This window comes from Fringilla coelebs, assembly GCF_963513975.1.
Source record: "Fringilla coelebs genome assembly, chromosome: 3".
In the NCBI taxonomy this organism is placed as follows: Eukaryota; Metazoa; Chordata; class Aves; order Passeriformes; family Fringillidae; genus Fringilla; species Fringilla coelebs.
This window is the reverse complement of record NC_140030.1, coordinates 76810699-76833701: the sequence shown is the minus strand read 5'-3', so window position 1 is coordinate 76833701 and position 23003 is coordinate 76810699. Positions and strand designations below refer to the sequence as shown.

General features: G+C 35.8%; 1 protein-coding gene across 1 annotated transcript in view; it reads left to right on the top strand.

Annotated features, from left to right (window-relative positions):
• Nucleotides 1-21603, top strand: part of PACRG (parkin coregulated) — a gene marked incomplete at its 5' end in the record, with an annotated part of 213898 nt that extends 192295 nt beyond the window's left edge. Inside the window, 1 exon segment of the mRNA XM_084203053.1 lies at nt 21228-21603. Within this exon segment, the coding sequence (XP_084059179.1) occupies nt 21228-21382 (155 nt within the window). The 3' untranslated portion in view covers nt 21383-21603.
• Between the last annotated feature and the right edge of the window lie 1400 nt (nt 21604-23003).

Sequence of the window (23003 nt, the reverse complement as noted above, 5' to 3'; positions counted from 1 at the left end):
TTACCTTCAGATAGATTAGCAGCTTGGGAATGGATGGGAGAGTCCAGAGAGGAACTTTCCTTATGCCTGGCTGATTGTTCTGCAATGACTAAAGCCTATCAGTTCCTATCTTTTCTTCTGAATGACGTGGCAGAGATGAAGACATGAAAAATGGAAAGATAAACTACTTGCAAGTCTATTCTAGCAAGAAGATCTGCAATTTTTGTTGTCCCTGATAATTATTGGCTTACCTTAGTTACCTGCTTCTACATTTCTTCAGCCTTAATGTGGGAAGGTTCAGACAGTATTTTTTTATAACTGTAAATGTATCTTGTACAATTCTTCCACTGGACAGGATTCATTCTGGAAACTGAGTCAGTGTTGTCAGAAAGTAACGCACTAGAAATCCACAACATCAGCTGTCAGAAAGGTAGTTCATATCAGCCCATATCAAGTTTATTTGCATAAATGAGCCCTTTTGTTTCCTGAAAGAAGTAAACTGAGAGAGAAGTTAGTAGTGGCAGAAGGCCACTGCAAGAAACAAAAGAGATTTATCGACTGACATCATAATAATCATCTTAATTACTGAAATGTATATCAGTTGTGTTTAAATGAAATCTGATTTTTTATCCTCCTAAATGTACATAATCTTCATGCTTCCTGAAAACTTCCAGAAGACTGGTCACCCCGCATTTCCTTCCAATCCTCTTTCTACTCTTTCATTTTGCTGTTATTTGTAGGGAATGAAAGGCTATTTCTCCTTGTTACTTGCATGTCTTGTTTCATGTGTGATTTCGGTTCTTGGAAAGGTTAAATGCTGCTTACCATGGAAAGGAGCTAAATGTAGAAGTATCATGCACCTTTACCTTTCTACATGGATGTTGGAGCATTCTCATTTTACAGCTTTCAGTACAGTTCTAGACATTTGAGTAAATCACAATTAATTGGAGAAAATTCCGTGGTGTGGTTGTACTGTGGACAAATGGACAAGACACCAGAAAACAATTATACGCTTTGACTTCCAACTCTTATGTGTTGGGGTGAATATCTTGTTAATGTGTGTCAACTCAGCCTGCTATCTACGTTTCTCCTCTTATCTTTATCTTCATACCAATTTAAGTCTAAAAGTTCCCTGGTAATATTGTTGAAATATACTCTTTCTTCATCCAGAAGCTGATTTAGCTTTTAGTACAGGCCAATGATTTCATCATGTGGGTGACTGTAGTTGTGAAATAAGCTTAGATGATCTTTGTCTTATATCTTTTGGAAAACTTCAGGGTTAGTTGAGCAGTCATGCTACTGACTCTATTTTATGTGTTTTATTAACCTCCAGAGCTTATGTGGAAAGAGAAAAATACTTAAAGATTATTTTTTGTCTGACTGAGTTTAGAGCAGATCCTCTGCCTTATTAGGCTTCTTGTTTGATAAGTTTTTTGTTTTTATGCTATTGCCAATAGTCCTAGAGGCTTTATATATATGTAAAATCCTGATATTCATATCATCAAGAACTGTAAAAGTTAATATGTGTGTCAAGATCTATAGCTCAACACATTAATTTCTAAATAGCAAAGCCAAAATTTTTTTATGAATGACTGACACCATGTACTGTAGCCATGCCTTAACCTTATATGTTAATCAGTAGTTTGCAGTTTGAAAGAATATTTCAAATTATATTTCTGTGTTAGTGTGGCTCACTGAAAAACTTACGTAGATGCTGGTTCGGACGTAAATAGGAACATAGTACTAGAGCTAGCAAGCCATAAAGTAAATGCCCACTGACATAAATATCCAAGTATACCAGCTACACACCTGAAAGGCAGGAGAAAAGAGAGGTCATTGTGGGCTCTTATTTATAAATGAAGCCTGCCAGTGATAGTCAGGATATTCATCAGAAAAAGTCCCTGGTGGATTCAGGGCTCTACTGAAGCCCATGAGAGCCCATGGTAAATGGGAAATCAGAAATCAGGTAAGCAGCCAAGGTTCAGTGATGCCCAGGGCTTTTCATACCTGGGTTTATGTTTTGATTTTCATCCTTTGTATTTGATCAGTTGTTTTCAGCCAACAAAATATGTTTATTTTATTTGTTCAAATCCCTATTCTAATCAATCATAGGGTTCAGAAATATGGAAATTATGAAATAATATGTTAAAAATAAAACATTCATCAGAAAAAAAAAAGCAAAACATTTTCCACATCTTAGAGGATATGGTATAATGATGAAATTAGAAGTTACTGAAATGTAATGGTACAAAATCCAAACACTGTGTGGGAGTTACTCTCTACTTAATGTAACCTGTGATCTACAAATTTAGGAGAAAAAATGAGATTTCATTCTTAGCATACATGCTAAATTCAATGACACATAACAAAGATGCTGAACAATATTTTGTTCATTCATCATTCACAGAGAAACATGTATTTGACCAGTTTAATTGTTCAATGTGGAGCAATGGTGGGTACCAAACTAAAAAAACCCCAAATTTCCAATTCTTCAGGAGTATTTAAAATACACTCTGAAGCGTATACATTTTGTATTAAATAGAATAATTTTTAAAGCTCTTTTCTGGTTTGTTATTTGTAAGAAAATATTTCTCTGAAAAATGAAACATAGACTATTTGTTTCTTTTAATAAATAAAGTGTAACAAACAAATGGTGTTAAAATTATGCAAAAGGATGATCACAATGTATAGCTGGAGTATAAATGGTGATTCAAATACCTGCATTTTATATTTAGATCCGAATTTGTACACTCCACTAAGGTCAATTTGCTAAGTATTTAATATTATGTACATATACTACTGTTATTTCTGCTTAAAATGGTAGATGCCTTATCTTAGTTTCTGTTTGCAGATCTACTTGTACCTCAATTAAAATAGCATCTATATTCATGAAGTGAGCTTTACCTTACATAGTAGCAGTAGGAAATACCTCTTCCTTACTCATTTACTTCACCTCCATGGACAAAAGTGAATTAATTTTTTTATTATTAATAGACATCCCTAAAGACCATGCTCGTGCCATTTCCATGTTTACATGGGCTGCGATGAAGTAGGTCTAATGGCAATATTGTAAATAAAACAACTCCGAGGAATGACCTCCAGCACTGAAAGCTCATAATATCAAATGGTGGGCTCTGTCACATGCTACTCATTGACATCATGATCTAGAGGTCCAAAAAACTCATCTTTCCCTCACTCCTGTTCTTCTTCCTGAAACCAAACTCTATTCTGTGCATTAGCAATTTTAAGACTTAAAGAACACTTACGTCCTGCTGGGTCAATAAACCTGGAGTGAATATTGGACTTAAATGCCGATTTACAAATGATTCTTTAGGGTCTATGTTATATTTCCAAACATTCCAAGTATGTTTTGCTAGGTGCTTTTAAGATGGTAAAATGATTTTTGTGGTTGTTTCAGAAACTTATGAACTCACTTGTCTTTGGGAAAACACTTTGTCTTTTGTAAATAAATGGAATTGGCCTGGTCTTCAGCTCATATAAGTGTTTTTCACTCCAAAAAAGTTATCTAAGGGTAGCTGTATTTAAATTTTATGGAAAAGTAATCTAATATTTTGTCCTGATGTTTTCTCTTTGGTTCAGAAGATGGAAACAGCATGTGCATATCTTGAGATAATACCTGGTAGGGACAGATCAGTGTGTTGATTACAGACGCTGCCCTTCAACACACAGCCCCACTCCCTCGGTGATACTGTTCAAGAGCAATCTCTTGATTTGCCACCAGAAGTGCACTAAAATGCAACAGTTCAATACACACCCATCTTTACTCAATTTAAAGCTTTTTAATGGAATGTCAGTCAAGTACGCAGTTATAATCCATACCTTATTACAAAGTACCATACACATGCATTTTAAATAGCGCATTTTCTTAACTTCAACCATTTTCTTTTCAAAAACCATTACAACTAAGGAATCAATTGTGATTATGGTAAAAACCACAAATTATTTATTACTTAATGTGATTTTCTTATTGCTAATTAAAAAAAAAAAAGTCACCCTCCTATCTGATTTTCTATTTAACCAACATTTTCTATTTTCCCAACATTAAATACTTTTCCAGGGTAAAGTATTTCTCCCCTATCTTAATGTTACCTGTCATAGGATTTGAGTATTTTCCAAAATTTAATTAGACTCACAACAGCTGAGCAATCTCATTTACTCTTAGCCTCACCCCTTCCACCATGATCCATGTCCTATTTTCTTCTTTGTAGCTGTTTTTTATACTGACTATGAGGATACTAATTTGAAGTGAGTTTTCAGCTTTGTTCTGAAAGCAGAGAAAATTGTGGTCAATCTAATGTCCTCTGACAGGGAATCTGAAATCTTTTGTTCTGTTTATTGAATTAGCCTATCTTCTGCTCCCATGAGCTTCATTTTTCAGATTGATAGATTCGTGATTAATACAAAAGAGAACAACTGAGGATGACAGTCTGTTCATGTATAAATATATTCTGCAATACATGGAGAAAATAATTTCTTACAGGACTTTCACAGATAGAGACCACATCTTCGGCCTGACCATTTTAAAGGATAACAGCAGTCAGTGTTTGTGGTATTTCTGTTGAAGTAATATAAATTTCAGTAATTAATTCAGGCAGTTTTCAATGAAAAAGCCAGGACCTAATCATAAGACAACAGGCTCAGGTACACCTTTGTAGTCAACCTTAGGTGGGAAAAGGCATTTTTCAAAATTTTTAACTGTTCAGTCATTCTATGATTGAATGCCAAGCTATCCAAGTGAACTGCTTTGGTGCTCTAGCTAACCTGAGAATCCATCAGGATAAGGTGATAGGTTGGAAGATGATAGCTTTAGCAAAATTTAACTCAATAGTCTCTTCTTGTCATTTTCTATCTTGATAGAATGTGAATTTGTACAACTTCTGTATTTTAAGAGCTGATTCATGTGAGACACTGGGACAAGGGGAAGCTGAGAACATTTTTGAGATAAATAAACAATATGGTGGAAATATTGACACATCAAAGATTTTGGACTATCAAAGTTATTCCCCAATGAAAATAACCCTGCTAATAGGAGTATTTATGTTAATGTTTCTCAAAATAGTTTTTGAGAAAATCCTCAGAACAAAACATTTAAAAAGAAAGAAAGAAATATAGCATGCATTCCTTAGATTTTCGTTTTATTCATGTAAGAAGTGGGGTGTTGTGGTTCTCTTAGAAAATCAAATGCAAAATTATATTGATTTCTTTTACTATTGAATAGACATTATGAAGCATTAGGGAATTGATGTCCATATCACATTTTTAATGTGCTGTATAGAATACTTGAGATGTGTGCACAACATCCCAGGATTTGTTTGTAGTAGCAAATTTAAACTATTTCAGGGAATATATGCATTATATATGAAATACTTAAAGTTCCAGCTGAATAAACACTCACATTTGCCATCAGTTTCAAAGGTCTACAAGTAGACTTTGTGCACAATTTAAAATGAAAAATGTGTAGTACATGCATCTGACCTTTTTCATTTAAAATGCTATTCTGCCTTATCTAAATTATATATGGTTTGGATCTTTCTGTATTAAATAATTTTACGTGGAAGGATGAAGCTTCATGTGTAATATTTCTCTACAATATATATTTATTGGCATTCAAGCAGGTTTTATTATCAATACTTATTGTACCATGTGCGACATCATGTGACAGGAGCCCTGAAGTATTTCAGCATATATGGATAGTAATATATGTGGTTAATGCCCATTGACACTTTTAAAGGAAAAGTGAAATATTATGATACATGCATGTTCTTGGGAAGAAATACAGAGTTCAGTATCAGGGTATTGGTTGGGGGAGAGGGTTTGGCTTGCAGTTTTCTGGGGTTTGGGGGTTATTTTGCAGAGGTATTAATATTTTGAGATAAAATCCAATTATATTAATTTAAAAAGAATTTTATTAGCATGCTATTATCAACTATGGCTCAAATGCGATCCTTAGTTGTTTAAATGGAAAACTTAAGTTGCTAAATGAAAGAACATTCGCTTGCTGTAAGTACTCATTTAGAAACAAAGCAGCGTGAGTTAAAACCATATAAGTAAGAAATGGTTTTCTGACATAGGAAGTTCTTAGAATGTATTTCTGGAAGACATTGCTGATGATGCTGAAGTTAATAGAATGATTTTTTTTTTCTTTGTTAAAGCAATGTGATTTCCTTCAAAATAAGCTGCATGGCACTAGTCCTTCTGAAAGTAAAGTGGCAGATTTTAGAACTATACTTGCAAAGGGAAGAATGATTGCATTCTGATTTGCATTAATGTAAAAAAAATCACTCCATGAGGAAGAAGTTAATCCCACTCCTATTAACACATCACCCATGAAAATGAAATCATGGCATTTGATCTTCCTCTCAGTGAATTCAGTGTATTGAGTTTAATAGAAAGTCAACCTCATCACAGCTAAGTCCAGCACTGGCCCTGCTACTCTAATTAGACTTCAACAATATGTTTCTTTTTTACCTCATCTTTTTACTTCATTTCCCTTGACTGGAGTGCAATTTCACCAAAATGTAGTAGACTAATCATTAACTGGCAGCAGCACAGAGACTGAAACTTTAAATTGACAATCACAGCGGTAGAATACCAGAAATTTATAGAAGCATAACCATTTCTTCTGCTGGGTATGTGATAATTGTTTTTCTGCTCATTTACATCCTAAAGTAATTAAGCTCTACAACAAAACTATGTACTGTAGTATTGGTGCAAAGTCTGCTGTTTGGAGGTTATGCAGAAATTCCATGAAAACATCACAGTGAGAACTGTTGTTCATTTGCATTGTCACTTCCTAAAAATTTGCAGAAACATACCCTTGAAAGAATTAGGTCACACACAATGTGGCCTAAGGGCTTCTCCTTTCTGTTTTCCCCAGTGGAGTTCTGCAGCTGATGTGATAAAAACCATTCTACATCAATAATTTCTTGAGTTTATGTTTCCTGAAAAATTTATTTGGCTTATGGAAATAAACCAACTTTATCATTCAGTGGGAAAATTTCCTTGTCTTTCCTTCCAAACCTGACTTCTTGATACAAATGCAGCGGTGTTGCAGTGCATGTAAAGTTGTATAATAAAAGTTGGCAACTCTAATATCTTCTGAACCTTTGATAGACAATTCTAGCTAAAATCATGTATTAAAAATGCATGTCATAGTAATGTAAGAAAATGATTACAGGAAGCTTTGCTTTCCCTGGATATTAAGACTTGCATATAAACAAATACAACTTCAAAGTGGAGGAATTTTCTTTCTCATGACATTTTTTACTGAAGTCTCAGAGTGTTTCATGGTCACATGTGTCTTTTGCTTTTAGAGGTGTAAGGGATAGCTGTTGTTTTCTGGTTCTATTGATAATGGGAAAAAAAGCTATGAGATAACAACATAGCTAGTACTTTTCTTATTGAAAATAAGCTAATTAATCACTGTAGTGGGCAGAGAAAAGCTAACTCCCTCTCTCATTTACTTTTCTGAAACTCATTGATTTACATGGTGAGACATGACTTTCGCTGGCAGCAGTATTATACCCTTCATTTCTTAATACATTGTATATGCTTGTTTCTTTAGTTAGAAAATGCTTTGATATAAATAAACACTCTTTAGTCCTGATTTTGCAATCACTTACACATTTTCATGACAGTTTCTTGAGTCAGGCCTATATCTGCTTACAATACCAAACCCAGCATTTTATATACCATGAGCTTTATCTTATTTGGAAAATTTGCATTAATTTTGTTGAATTCCACTTTCCAAAGTTTCTCAAATACATACTTGAATATTTTATTTATCTTCCTGTATTTTCTCCTCTTCTTTTTTATTTAATCTATTTTGGAGTATGTTTATTTTATGGCAACATCTCACTTAAGCTTACGATAATATAGATGATTCTAACATCTCATTTATGCTTGTTCACTTTGTCTTATGGTCATAGAAGTTTTTCCTTGAACATTCAGAGGGATCTCATGTAAGTACAATGCAGAAAGACCATCTTCATATAATTTCCATAAATTGTGCAGTACTACAATATCTTTAACTGTTATTAAAATATAAATAAATAGACAAGGAATAAGCTTTGGATCATTTATTATATCTGTAAAAACATAAACAGCCATAAATAAATGAAGATAGATTCAGAATAACCATCTGTTAGGAAGTTAGTTCAAGTCAAAACACTTAAAAATTGGCACTGCAGACTGTATTCATGTAAATATGTATTTAGACATTTAAATATCTAGCCTCACGTACAGATGTTCTGATTCACTGCAGCCTTCATTTGGGAGCTGCTAAGGGCTCAGGATCGACCCACTCAGGTAGCTGCTGAAAATTGGATTCAGGTGCTAAACTTTGTGTTTTTCTGAAATATTGGCACAAGTTCATAGTCTAACAATAGGTCTGTCTCCACAGCTGGTTCCTTGCCAAATCATAAGGTAGAGGTCACAAGAGCCTTTCTCTGTGAGTAAATAATTTGATAATTAGGTGAAATCTCCCTGATCATGAAAGATGCAGATTTGAAACCACATAGGCTGGGCTTGTTTCTGCTTCCTGGGAGTGTGCTTCATTATTAAGTTTTCAAACTAAGGCAGTCATTTCTGCCCTTGCTTTTTTTTTTTTTTTTTTTTTGGTTTGGTTTTTGTTGGGTTTTTTTTTTTTTGTGTATGTGTGTGTGTGTGGTTTTTTGGTTTGTTTTTTTTTTTTTGTTTTTTTTTGCCTGCTTTAAAAACACCAGGCTTAATGGGCCATAAGGTTATTCTTTACTGTAAACCTTCCCAGCCTCCCCCTCAACTCACATGACTTTTAAACTCATTGTCCAAATTTAGTCAAACTGAAAAAGGGGCAAAGCTTCTGGAAAAATAAGCCTCTGGGTAGGAGGGAGGGATCCAAATTCATGTCCTGGTGAGAGAACTGTCCTAGGGTATGCAAGAGACACAAGGTGTCAAAACATGCCTTAGCTCATACCCTCTCTTAGCTGGTAGAACTCGTGGGAAACAAGTTGTCATTGTAAAGAGGTGTAGTGCAAAATCAGCACACATGCATGGGAAACAGGCATCCCTAGAGTTTCGTGACACAACTTGCTTTTAAAGAAATCATTCAGTCTCACCCAGAAGGAATGGCAATAGCTATCTACCATCAGGAAAGCTTCTGGGCTGTAGCTCCAGGCCAAATGCAAATATTTAAGTCTCAGAGAAAAAGTCTTCTGCTCCCTGTTCCCCTGTTCCCCACTGGTTACCTCTGTGGGACTCACAGACCAGCCCTTCACTCACTTGAACACTGCTCCTGGGAATCCAACTGCTACTATATGCTGAGAGGTAAAATTAGGTGTTGCAATTCCTGACATGGTCTCAATTTCTGTTCTGGCTGTATAAGATTTATACCGCAGTGTTGTCTCCTGCCCTGTGTCTCTAATTCTGACTGTTTTCACAGTTGTCTTCTGTGGATGTGTGAAGTTAAGTCAGTCTGTTAGCTGAAAATTGTGAGTGCTATTATTGTTTCTCTACTATAAAATCAAGTTCTTATCTTCTCATGCCATTTCCCCTACAGAGCTAGAACCATAACCCCAGTTTAAGCCATTCTGACCTGCTAGATAGAGATAGATTACAAGGTCAAAATATGTAAATAAATTAATATTAGCTTGACTTCTTCAGTGTCTTCTCAGGACTCAGTGACAGTGGTTATAATCTCTGCCAGACAACTATCAGCAGTTTCAGGAACTGTTGAGGCAGATGGCTGAGGCGCTAGATCTGATAACAAGCATGCCTGAACTTACTGACTTTTCTGCATTTTTTGATATTAGGTAGAAAGGAAAGCTTATGCCTCTGTAAAATGAGGATATTAAAAAACCAGCAAGAGATTTTTGGTTTACACTTTTGGGGTTTTTCTTTTTTTTCTTTTTTTTCTTTTCTTTCTTTTTTTTTTTTTTTTTAATCTATACAATTGTAGAAAAGAATACAGTAGAAGAGAAGAGGTCTCAAGCACTGGGAGGCTGTTGGTACCTCTCTTCTCACAGACTGGTAACAGCTTCAGTTCACCTCCTCTATCTTATGAAGTCAATTCTTTAGCTGATACCCACCTTCCTGTAAGAGCCCTACGCTTGTGTTAGTGCAATTGACATTCTCTTCTAATCATTTCCCAAGCAGACTTAGGAGTAAGTAAGTAGGTAAGATTCTTACTTATAACTATAAAGCAAAGATACTGGGTTCTAGCAGCAGATGTGCAGATAAACCTATCTGACCTTTAACCATGTTTTGCTACAGAATTACAGCAGAAAGTCAACAGGCTCAGATCTAACATGTTAATTGGCATCCAGTGGGATATTTTTAGTCACACTGTGGAATTATTGTGCTAAACCATAAGGCATATATTCTTATAGTTAGAACCTTTATGAAGCATACTTCAGAAAATTAACTAGCCAAAGGAATGTCCTTGGCTTCCCTTCCTCCACTTTCAGCCTTTGTTTGTCTTATACTTCTCACATGTCCACATTCTTCTCCCTGGGACAAGAAATGTCAATTTTACTTATCAGTCAAGCACCCAATAAACTTTGGCTGTGTTAGGACAAGTAATTCAGAAGGACCTTTCCAGATACCACCATCCAGTGATGACATTTCTTGGTGACTCATGAATTTTCCTCACATTATTTTATTGAGACTAATGTATGTTATTCTTTTCCCTTAAAATAACATCATTGTTTCCTTCAAAAATCACCATTCTGCTCTAGCCGCTGTTTTCCAACAATGCTCAGTGATATTTTTCTGATGCAGAATTTTCTCTTAATCTTGAGGTACTGCTTCCATGGGTACCAATTCAGCAGCAGTGCAGCTGCAGAGTTGGGTCAGAGACCTGTAAACTCACTGTAGCCATTAGCATTAAACAACATAGAAGATGAAACAGCCATCTGTGGTCTGCTGGAGAAAAGCGATAAAGGAATTTTGTGAGATGTTACTTCCTTTCTGCTGGAGGCTGACCCTGTCCCCTGAGCAATAAGCATTTCAGGAAAACTTCGAGAGAATATTACTCTTGAAATATTTCCCACTTAGTGGGAACGCTGACTTCCAGGTTATCTTTGCAAGGTTTACCAAATCTATCTAAAAACCCCCTTCATGACTTTCCTTCATAGGAATGGACATTTCATTGTTATTAATGTAAAGCTGATTACAATGTGTGCATGTACTCTCAGATCACCCAAGTGTGAGAAAGCATATTTAAGTTGCCATGGAAGAATTTTCTTGACAGCTTTTTACTTTTGCGCTTCATTATAATACATGAAAATGCAAAAACTTCAAATTCTCGAACACATTGTGCTCTGCTGTGCTGTAAAACTGTTTTCTTGGCTGTCTGAAAGCTCTAGGCCAGCCTGAGCTGACCAAGAGCATTCAGCCATATCACTTGCCTCTTCTCTTGTCTCTTCCTCGCTGACCTGACGTGCCTGTGTGTGTGTGGGGGAGATGTTTTCCTTCGGAGACCGAGCAGCTGGAGGCTTGTCAGGCACCAGGGCTGGAAGGACTGTAAGATGAATGAATGATGAATAGGGAATTAAGATGGTGGTTACAAGACGTAGCATGCTTTAGCAATGTCAGAGGACAAAAACGGTCATATTTTCCAGGATTGGCTGGAGAATGATAAATGACAAAAACTTCTCGTGCTTTGAAGTGGTGGCATGGCAGCAAATCAGGATAGCAAACACTCAAATGACCACTGCAGAGGAGATGAGATTACTGTAACTACTTCACTGCCTATAGATACATGATATGTGCAGCAGTTTTGGACAAGCAACTACAAATTCACCTGAGAAGCAAAGGTATTTTCTTTTTTTAAGCATGACTGTTGAGGTTCACTGCTTTTGTAATGAAGTGGAAGGATATTAAGAGAAGCATTACAAAGTGAACAGAAGTGCTGCATTGTTAGCAGTTGGAGGTTGTCTCTGCTATGACACCTGTATGATCAGTGTTAACCAGGTTCCAATTCACAGTGCTCAGCATGTCATGTATCCTCTTTGCACACAGAAAAGCCACTTTTGCTCCCATGTGTAGTTCCAGAACAGATGTTTAAAGGTCTTTTTTTCAACAACCTTAAGGCATTATATGCTTCTGGGTGATTGCAATTCTTCAGGAGTAAGCAATGCAAGAAAGAGCAGTAGTTTTTTCCTTTATATAGTTATTATATATTAAAATATACAAGCATATATTAATAAATATTAAATAAATTTAATATATTAATATATATTTCTACATTTAAATGTATAATATATATTTTTATATATTCATACATGCCAACAATAAAATTGTGCATGAACACTGGAAATCAGAAAAATGTATTCTTCATTCTTACTCCTATTTCAAGAACCTTTGTTTGTTTTTTATTTTTATCAGAAAGAATAACCTTTAATTAATAATTTTTACTGGAATATCTCCATTTTCTTAAAACAATGAAGAAAAGTAATAAAGTGTAAAAAAATAAACATATAAGATATATTAAAAATATTTTTCTTTTAAAATATTTTCATATATGTCAATACTAATTTTACCTTAAAAAACTGCTAATCATTTCCCATGCTATTGTTTTTATACACACTTATTGTAAGCAATTACTTCATTGTTACAAACAGATGTATTTATGCCTCACTAAAATGCTTGTGTTTTAATAACACTGTGATCCCTTTGTGAAAACATTAGGAGTACATTTTAATAAACACAGCCTAGAGTCTGTGATATCTTTAGTGGCACAGTAAATAATGATTTTATATGAGATAGTAAAGAAAATAATCTTATAAACATTATATAAGTGGCAAAACAATAGGTTTTGCTGTGTATTGCAGGAGTGTGTCAGTCTACAAAATCTGAATAAGTGGTCTAAGTCAGGTTACTGACGTGTAAATGTCCTCTATCACCTGGTAGTGGTGTAATTTAGACAAGAAGAAGATTGAGTGTTTTCCAGTTAAGAATCACTGATGAAATAGTTCTTATTCACTTTTCTTTTTTCACACTTAATTCAGATCCCTAAAGCTAAAAAAAAAAAAAAAAAAATCAGTCTGAATGTGGTGTATGTGCGGTTTCTACATTTTTTCTCAAAAAGCTTCAACTTACCCAATTCAAAAGCCATGAATCTGCAGAAATACCACACCTAGGGGACACAATTTCCTTTCTCTTTTTATCTGTTTTGCATTCCTGTAAGACTACGCATTATAAAACATTTTAGTTGTCTAAAAATTGGCTTTTTTCTGTTTGCTTGAAAAGCTGTTATGAATTCAAATTTATGCTTTTCTTTATGTAAAATGTATAGCTGTTAACTAGCTTTTGATAAGTATTTATTTTCATGTCCTTCATAAAAAGAAAACAAATTTACATCATAGGAAGGCTATTTTTTTAATCTATAATATTAATTAATTCAACTGGAAAAGCAAAGGAAGAGTAATCAGAGTATCCAATTCATTTACATACATACATATATAGATATACATATATACACATATATATATATACACATATATATATAGCAGAAATTTAAAGACACACCAGAAGGAGATAACCTGATCCTTATAGTACTGATACCTGTGGAGCAGAGTGTTCCTTTATGTCTGGCTTGAGGATAAAATAGCACATTCCAGTTTCAGTGCTAGTTGTCCTTTAAACTGCTTAAATTCTGTCCTTGTCCTACAGCAATGAAAGAAATCTTGGCAAATCCACACAGTCATTCATAGCTTTCATCTCCTTGTCCCTTCTCAAATCACTGTTAAAACACCCTCTGTTGACTTCAGGCTCTTGCTTATTTAGCTTAATTAGGGAAGAGTGAAACTAGAAAACCGGCAGCTTTAGGCATATCAGCAACCTAATGGCATGCTCCCATTATTTTGATGAGAAGTTTTTAATGCATTGACCTATTTTTATATGGTCATCTGCATTCCACAGAATCGCAGAATAGTTAGGGTTGGAAAGGAGATGGCATAGTCCAAGCCCTCCTGCCAAGGCAGGGTCACCCAGAGCAGGTGACCCAGGAATGTGTCCAGGTGCGTTTGGAATGTCTCCAGACAGGGAAACTCCGTGGCCTCCTTTGGCAGCCTGTTCCAGTGCTCTCCTCAACGTAAAGAAGTTTTTCCTCATGTTGAGGTGAAACTTCCCCTGACAAAAAAGGGCTCACCCTTCTGTCATGAAGTTAGGAAAGCAGTCGTTAAAGTAATTTAGTTCTCTGTGTAATTTTTGATGGGCAAATAGACTGAATACACTTTTTAAATGGTAATGATTTGGAATGGCAAAATTAGACACAACCAATTCCATTAGTGTGTGGCAGATGTACAAACATAGCAGCAGTTATTAACAAAAAATGGTGGATTATTGAGCTTTTTGCTTGTGAAGAAAAACATAGGGTTCCCCCTTAAAAGCATTTTGGTTGCATTAATAAAAAACTTCCAATTGGTGGAAAGAGGATGGATTGCTAAGCATCTTTGGTTTAAGTATGTGTGTAACTCGACGTCACAAATTAGCTGGTTTAGGGTTGTGTTTCATACTGAACTCAGTGATCTTTGAAGCACTTGAGGACTTTCAGGTTTGTCACTTTGAATTACATTAAAAAATAAATTGTGTTTATTCCACACACATGCAAAGATTTGTTTTTTCATGGTTTTAATTCCCTTTGCATTAATGATGCTATATTTGGATGAGAAATTAATGGGATGAACAAACATATTTCACATCAGACCAGCAAAACTATGCAAATTTTGCACACACAAACATGATTTCCAACCAAAAAAATATTATTTACTTTGTACTAGCTTATATGCATCTAAAACAACTGGCAGAACATCAGATTCCCATAACTGGTGCAACTCTTGTTGCATGTTAAGCATGATTTGTGACTAAAATATTGTTTTGCAATAGTAAACGTTGTCCCAAGGCCAATGAGATGTCAGCCTCCAAATTCCATTCCCCTGTTGAGCATACTATTTATCTAAGCTTATTTAACTCTGCTTTGTTTGATATTGATCTGTAGCACTAACATAGGCAAACTTCAAAGTCTGAATTAATTGGAGAAGTTTAAGTACTTATAAAGGAAAAAATATTTGCTTATTTTTTACTGCATTGATATGTTTACTGATAAATTTTGTTACAAAACCTGTGATTTCATTTTCATTCTTTTACTTCTATTAAAAAAAAAAAAAGAGAAAAAAAAATCCCAAAACCTGGGCTTAGAAAGGATTACATGTGAAATTGATAACATTTCCTGGAAATGGAAAACCTGCGATAACAGCTGCTGTGTTGGCTCATTTTCAGCTGGGTTTTTTGGTTTGTTTGGTTTAGGGTTTTTTGGGTTGTTGGCTCTTTTTTTTTTTTTTACTCCAGCACTTTGCAAGTAGTTGCAGCTATCTCTAGTAAGCTTACATAATTAGTAAAACATCATTTCCATGTTTCCTGTCCAATCAGAGCACTTCCTCTACTTGCTGACTTGTTGACTTTCTGAATAGCATTTATAGTAACAGCACTTTCATTTCACTATAAATGCTTATTTGTGAAATAACTAAAAGCTGGCTGCATATGGAAGATAACTATAGGAAGAATCTATATTTTATGCTAAAGCAAAATGCCTTCAATGAGAATTAAGAAAATCTTTTCTAGGACATGATGAGCTGAAATGTCTCTATATTAGTATTCTTTTTAAATTCCAAGCATACATGCCTTCTTGGATTGAAATATTCTTCTGCAATCTCTGCAGTACTGTAGCACTGTAAAGTGATAAACACTCAGCACTAGTGATGAAAAATAGAAGGAAGAGCCAAGGAAAGCAAGAGACAAGGAACTCAAGTGTTGATAGTGTCAAAAAATATGTCTGTGCTTATTCAAAAATTTGGCCTTTTCAGGCTGTATTAATACATTCAGCCTTAATGTTTCAAAGTTCTTTGAAACATATGTGTTAATTTCAGTTTTTAAAATTATGTTTCATTATTTCAAATCAGAGTCTTAATTAAATTTTAATTTTTGAGCAAAATTTGTGCCTCTTTCCCTGGAATAAGATTAAGCTTCCAAAGGCAGTGTTATATGTGTGGTAATCTGTTACTACACCAAAAGTTTAGATTTATTTTTTATCAAAACATATAACAATTCTCCCTATGACATTTGTAACTCCACCAAGTACTCCTTCATGAAACACATGTTCTTTTTTAAGGAGTAGCACTCTCCTCCATCACATTCGAAATGGCTGGTGAAAATCTCTACCGGCCCAAGGGGGTTTCTGCACCCTTTCCCATTCTGGGATTACTCTGTGCTGAGCAACTGGAGGTGTTCCACCCTGAGCAACCTGGTCTAACTTTGGAAATGAGGTTGACTTGGAGCAGAGCATTTGGACCAGATGATTCCAGAGGTTCCTTCCAACATAAATTACTCTACAAGCTCTTTTTTCCAACACTCTAGCTTTGGGACGAGCCTACTTGAGGCCAGTTTGCACTTTGGGTGTACATAATCTAGACTTATCCTAAAGAAAATTTAAAACTGAGCCTTCACAGAAGGAACATGGGGTTCTCTGTCTGGGTTAGTAACAACCACAAGTCATAACTTCCTGGTGTCTCCTCCTTGCCCTGAGCGAAATGAACTGGAAATGTCCCACTGTTTCTTAGCAGACAGGAGGGGTTTAGACTCTTACCCTGTGACTTTTCACAGACTTTGAATTAAATGAACAGGGAGACTGAACTACCTCATCCTTCCTGGAGCTGACAATTTCAAAGCAGAGTTCTGAGTCACAGTGATAGGAGTGGTGCAAATGAGCCTTCCTCTCTCCCCACACTGACTCATCAGGGCTTTCATTTCCCACTCCAGTCAGGAAGCCAACACATTCTGTGACAATTAAATTTATCCTAACAAGAAGACTTTGAAAGCTTAATTAAGCTCTGAACTGTGCCTGAGCAGTGAACTTACATGATGTGAACCCTGACATGGATGCATGTCAGCCTGTAGCTGAAATCAGCTTCCATTTATTTCTTGGTATTGGTGATGACTCCTGGAAGGAAAGAAAGCCCTGAAATTTTTCTCAAAATTTTTAATGCTAGTTTGTACTGCTTCACTACATTTTGTTATGTGACAGGCTCAATCTCATTACAGCTGGGATTTTTTGTTTTGAAGTAACAGTCAGGTTAGCATGATGCATTCCTGTAGTCATTCTAACTGCTGAAAATATGTGTTGGTTTGACTAGGGTGAACTGAGCCACTTAAAATGGATTTTGCCAAAATTATATTTTACCATAAATAGTACTTTCATTGTCAACAATAAGAGTTGAGAATCATGGTTTGTGACTCATACCTTCCTTGGAAGTTACTTTACTTACCTTTCAGTATCTTTGTTTTTCAAGACTCAAAAGGAAGGAATGATGCCTGTCTTTCCAAGTAGTTTTATTGTTTTGTGTAAAAAAAAAAAAAAAAAAAAAAAAAAGCCCACTCCAAACTGTTATATCAGAGCTCTTTGTTAACTAGTAGCACTTCAAAAATTTCTGCTAAGAATCATTTGTTCCAAGACAAGCTGAAATACACAAGTATGACTATATACACTTAAAATCAGTAAAGAAACACTTTCTTCAGTAAAGGAATTACATTTGAGTTACAATTAGATTAGAAATGTCCTCTAAATGGGGAACATGGGGTTGACTACACAGTCACTTCAGAAATTTCTTTTAAATGTTATTCCAATACTAAGCATTCCTCACATATTTAACATTTGTGGAAAATCTGATATCCCAAGATCTATGACATCCCTGCAATAACAGGTGTATGAAAACCCTGCCTTTAATTTGTGTAAAGCAGAACCTTTGGAACAATCAACACCAGGAGCAAGCTCTGCTATCTGTGAAATACTTGCAAGCAACATATTTAGGAGATTAAAAACTCTTTTTCAGATTTGGCCAGCCTTGAAGTGAAATCTAATAAACTAAAGGAATGTCTTGGACACTTTCAGGTGCTAACAAATGTCTACAATTAAGAAAAAATCTGAGTGAGCTCTAAGGGTTGGTTTACCTTTCTTGTCCAGTTCAGGATGGCAAAACTGCCATATCAGGCTTTTAGTGCATAGAGAGAAAGTTGCTCATCCTTCTTTATAGCAGTAATATTTTATATTTGTAGCATTACGCTAGTGAAATTTTAAAATGAAATTACACGGAATACAAATAACACCAGAATTATCCCAAATCATGAATAGAAGCATGTCTAGACTCAAATACAAACCACCTTTTATAGCAAAATTCAAATCCTCCTCTGTTCCCTGCCAAAGGCTGAGTTCAGTCCCTGAGGGCCTGAGCAGGGTTTCCTTGGCTACAGCAGCTGGCATTGGCAGGGCAGGGAGTGCCGCTCCTGGCCTTGGTGTGCCGGCTGATTGCATCAGCTAACACAGGTCTTGACAGGTGCAAAGACTTCCACTTCACTTTAAGCACCATAAAACCTTTGGTGCATGATTTGGGAGATTGGGAACTAACTTTTTGATCCAGGAAGGGCTGGGATCAGGGATCCTGATTGTAATCCTCTAGATCTGTCAGCAATCCTTCAATGCATTTCTTCTAAACATAGAAATAACATTTGTTCTGAAATGAGTTCTTGGTGCATACTGAATTTGCCAGACATTTCACTTTGAGTCAAAGATATGACAAATGTGCTTCCTAGCATTTTCATGTTGATTTATTCTTCCTCACAAAGGACAACTTCATGAAGAGTTTGAACCGGATCCATGTTCACACTTTACATATGCAACATTTTTGTGGCTGACAAAGCTGGCTTCTCAGGCAAACTATCTTGGAAATAAAGTCAAACCAAAGAAGGGCTTGCTAGACCCTTATACTTCAATGGCTATTTTTTTCTGGCTAATCATTATTATTAAAAGTATTTACCCCTAGGTTCATTGGGCAGATCATTCTGACTCATGCATTTAATGGATGTTGTCCTCTTGGGCTAATGCATTTCATTTTTGCATGAAAGCTTTGCTAATTCCTATAACTACATAGGATAGCCATTTTAGTACTTACCAGGTGACATCAATGCTGACATAACCTTTCCAGTACTGTTGGCTGTAGCTTGTGTCATGACACTGGTGTGAATTATGGCTGTCTTGAGGATACAAACCTTCATAAAACACAGATGGTCTGCAGGAAAAAAAAATTGTTATGATGGTCTGCACATCACACATTCAGTCTTCCCTTGCAGACTCCTTCCTTTATCATTGCCTCATACTCTTAGGTACCTTTTAATCAAGCATCTAAGACATAATTTTTTGTACAGACTATGTTCTATAATAAAGATTGTAACATGCAATTCTGGAAAATACCTCTGCCACCAGCATTATCACGGCTTCTCATTGGCCTCCCCCAGACTTCCTTAGAAATGTATCACCATTACTTCCAGACAGCTGATTTTTTTTGCTACTTCTTTGAAAGAACGATGAAAGCTGTGTAAGCTCATTAGCAGAGCATGTGTGTAGGCTTAAAATTACAGATAATAGACATATGGTTGGAAAGTCAGTAATTCCTTTACGGATTTGCCAAGACTTAGGTCAAGGTTCAGGGTTTCCTTTGCTCAAACTGGTGAGATCAGAAATACCTCCAGGTGTTCTGGGGAGGGCTTGCACTGCACATGCAAGACAGGTGATGAGGCACAGTTATCTCAGTTGCCTTCTGCAAGAGCAAGCCATGTTTATTCTAAATTGCACCCAATTGTGATGTGCTTTTCTTTTTTCACTCTTTTTGTATAAGTCAATCCTTTTTCTAATAGTTCTTGGTGTTTTCTATGCACTCTCATAATCAGTATTTGTAACATAACAGTAAATTCATTGTAATAAATTTTGATGTCACAACCCTGGCTTTTCATGTCAGTGAGATTAACAGTTAATGTATTGGAAACTATTTGTGTGCTTAAAAGTAATTATCATAAAAAATTAATTACCTCCTTCCCACTCAAGAATCACAGTCCTCGTATCACAGCAGTATTTGCAAAACCATTTCATAAAAAGTAAAGTTACATAAATGTGTGTAAGAAGTCAGATATTTTACAGAAAAATTCATCAAAAGGACGATTTTTGCCCAGGTTCACCGGCTGTTTCTTCATGATCATGGTTCTTCAGTTTTTGCTGGTAACAAAGCCACAAGTTTTAAATCCAGATCTTTGGGCTTAGATCTAGGAGAAGATGTGAGGATTGGTGCAGTTGTACATCTACAAGGCATCAGCCTGGGGATCTAGAAGAAACAGTGAGGGCAAAATCTACCCTTGCCTTTGTGTTTGCCCTGTTTCAAATGTGAAAGGCCAGCCCTGCTGGAGGAGTTGCAATGTCTTGACAAATGGGTCTTTCTCTGACTGAGTGAGAGTGCCATTGATTGTTTGAGATGTTAACATGGGCACATTGTCACCCCTGCCCAGAGCGAGACCACTGGCTGCTGCATGTGGGCTGCCCTACAGCAGTGTGACAGCTCCCCACTACACCAAACCTGGTCTGAGTACATTTTGCTCCTTCCAAATTATTTTTTATACATGTCTTGGAATATATATTCAGATACTTTTTCAGATACTTTTCAGAATATTGTTTTAAAACCAAATGAAAAATATTTTCCTTCTTTAAGTCTCTCAGCAACTTTGTAGGTGAAATTATTTCTTATTGTTCTTATTTTGTTGTCACAGTTGCTCTTACTGATTTTTAAAGAATTATGGTCTGTGTGCATGAGTGTATGTCACCCTTACTAGTCCATGTTAGAGAAAGCAGCAGTAAATGTTACTGTGTCTGGGAACTGAAATAATTTGTCCTTTTGCATTGACTCAATTTTACACATTTTTCAGGGAGCTGAAATTGAATGATGTTATACTCCATATTATATTCCAAAAAATCTCTTTTAGCCAGGTTCCCTCTATCAGGAACAACATAAGTGTGTGAATATGATGACTAACGTGGAGCAATCCCAAACGAATATCTATTTAAGATTTCAAACCCTAACAAGGCTAGATTAAGTTATTTTTTTAGAAAAGTGCTTATGGAGTAGAATTTTGTCTTAAATAAGCAGTGTTAAAGATAAAGAAGTAATGGTTTTAGAGGTGGACTGTGAAAGAGAGAATCCATATTCATCTTATATGAGAATGTGTTTATTTTCATTATTTTCATTTTCATTTATTTTCATTGCAATTGACCAGCAACTGCAATTTTCTATGTCATTATTTTGAAGTGTAAGACAAAATTCAATATAACTCTTCCCTTTTTCTTTTTCTTTTTTTTTTTTTCTTTTATTAACCAGTTAATTTAGGTGATGGGATAGAATACAGCCAGCAGAAGCGTGAAAATATTGGAGTTCTCATCCGAGAGACATTGGAACTCTTTGAACGCTACGGTGGAGAAAATGCTTATATAAACATTAAATACATGATTCCCACTTACTGGTCGTGCATGTAAACTGAATTATATTAAATGGGATGATTCCATCTGCCCTCTGAAAAAACTATCTGACTCTGTATGGCATCTTGTTAGTCATGCTTTATCTTCTCTACAGCTGCTAAAATAGTGGCTTCTGGGGCATTGGAGTGCTAGCACTATTGTGAACAAGGCTTTCCAATACATAAATAGTGTCTGTTCCTTTGATTACAATGGTGTACTGTGCTTGTTTGTTCCCTGAAAGAATCACTCCTTTATAACAGAGCTGACTCGAACAGGAATCTGAGTTAAACCTTCACTTGTGTAGACAATAAAACTATAATTTTCATACGCGATTCAGCAATCGCTGTTCTGTGTCCGCTTGCCCTGAGGGTGATGTCAGAGGCTGTAACAAGAAGAGTTTATGCTGACTGCTTAATAGGTGTTTGTCATGGAAGAGAAACACCAGTTCAGCAATGCCTCTCTGGCAGCTGTGCCGAATAATGTGCACTGACATACAATAAAACTGTTGAATGTATATACCAATTGCAGCAGGAAAATTTATATTTTCCATTATAAGGCACTGTCGTTAAATTAATCCAGGTTTCTTACACACTCCTGTTCTCAGCTTCCAGGTGTTTACTCATGGAATTTTGGTTCCTCTTGGTGAACATAAGGGACAAACAAGCACAGTTTTAAAGAAAAGAAGCCCAGAAAAAAAAACTTGAATAAATCAGATGGAAGATACAGCATACATAAAGTATCAGCCCCTAGCGACACTGTTAATCTGGGTAAACACAGAATATACAGGTACATTTTTAAAGGGCACTTGGTATTTTTGTAACTGCAAGGTTGCTATTGCTTTTCTGTTGTTATTATTATGGTGTGTATGTGTGCAAACAATGTAACTATTGTTATAGGAATCCCTTAAAATTCCTACTCAGTTAGTTTCTCCCTGTGTACCCATAAGACAGAACTGATATAATCATGGATTTAAGCAAAACTATTGAGATTGGCTTTATTGCTTTTTAAATATTTCTATGGAATAAACCTACCAAAAAAAAAAAAAAAACCAACAAACCAGTCTTACAATTCTCAAAGACAATAATTTAAAATTATTGAGTCAGCTCAAAACAAACCAGAGATATTAACTTTGCCTAAAATCATGTGACTTTTTTAAAGTACTTTGAAAGACTTTGGGTTCATCTGGCTTTTATTATGTTTCCTGGAGCTCTTCAAATGTATGCAAGTTGCACTTTCAAATGTTTCAGTGTAACTGTAAAGAGCCTGAAATGCACTCCTGGGTGTTAGACACATCAGACTTTTTTCAAGTGCTTATCCATATCCATATTCACACCTTACAAGGCTTGCCCAAGTGAGAGACACAGCCCTTACTCTGCCCTGCTCTCTTGGACGCTTGCTGGAAGCGTGGGGAGCTCCTTCCCACCTGCTGGAACTTGGAGCCATATCTTCATTAGATCGACAGTAGAACTTGCCTTTTTCTGTTCTGTGGCATCTTCAGCCTGAGGATTTTCTTTTACTTTCTTCTCTTTCCTGTGAATGAAAAAAAAATTAAGATTTTTACTCTTCCCACCTCTTTGAGGAGCTGCACCTTCAAGTGATGCCTCCAGCCACAAGCACTCACCAGCCCCTGGTTTAGGCA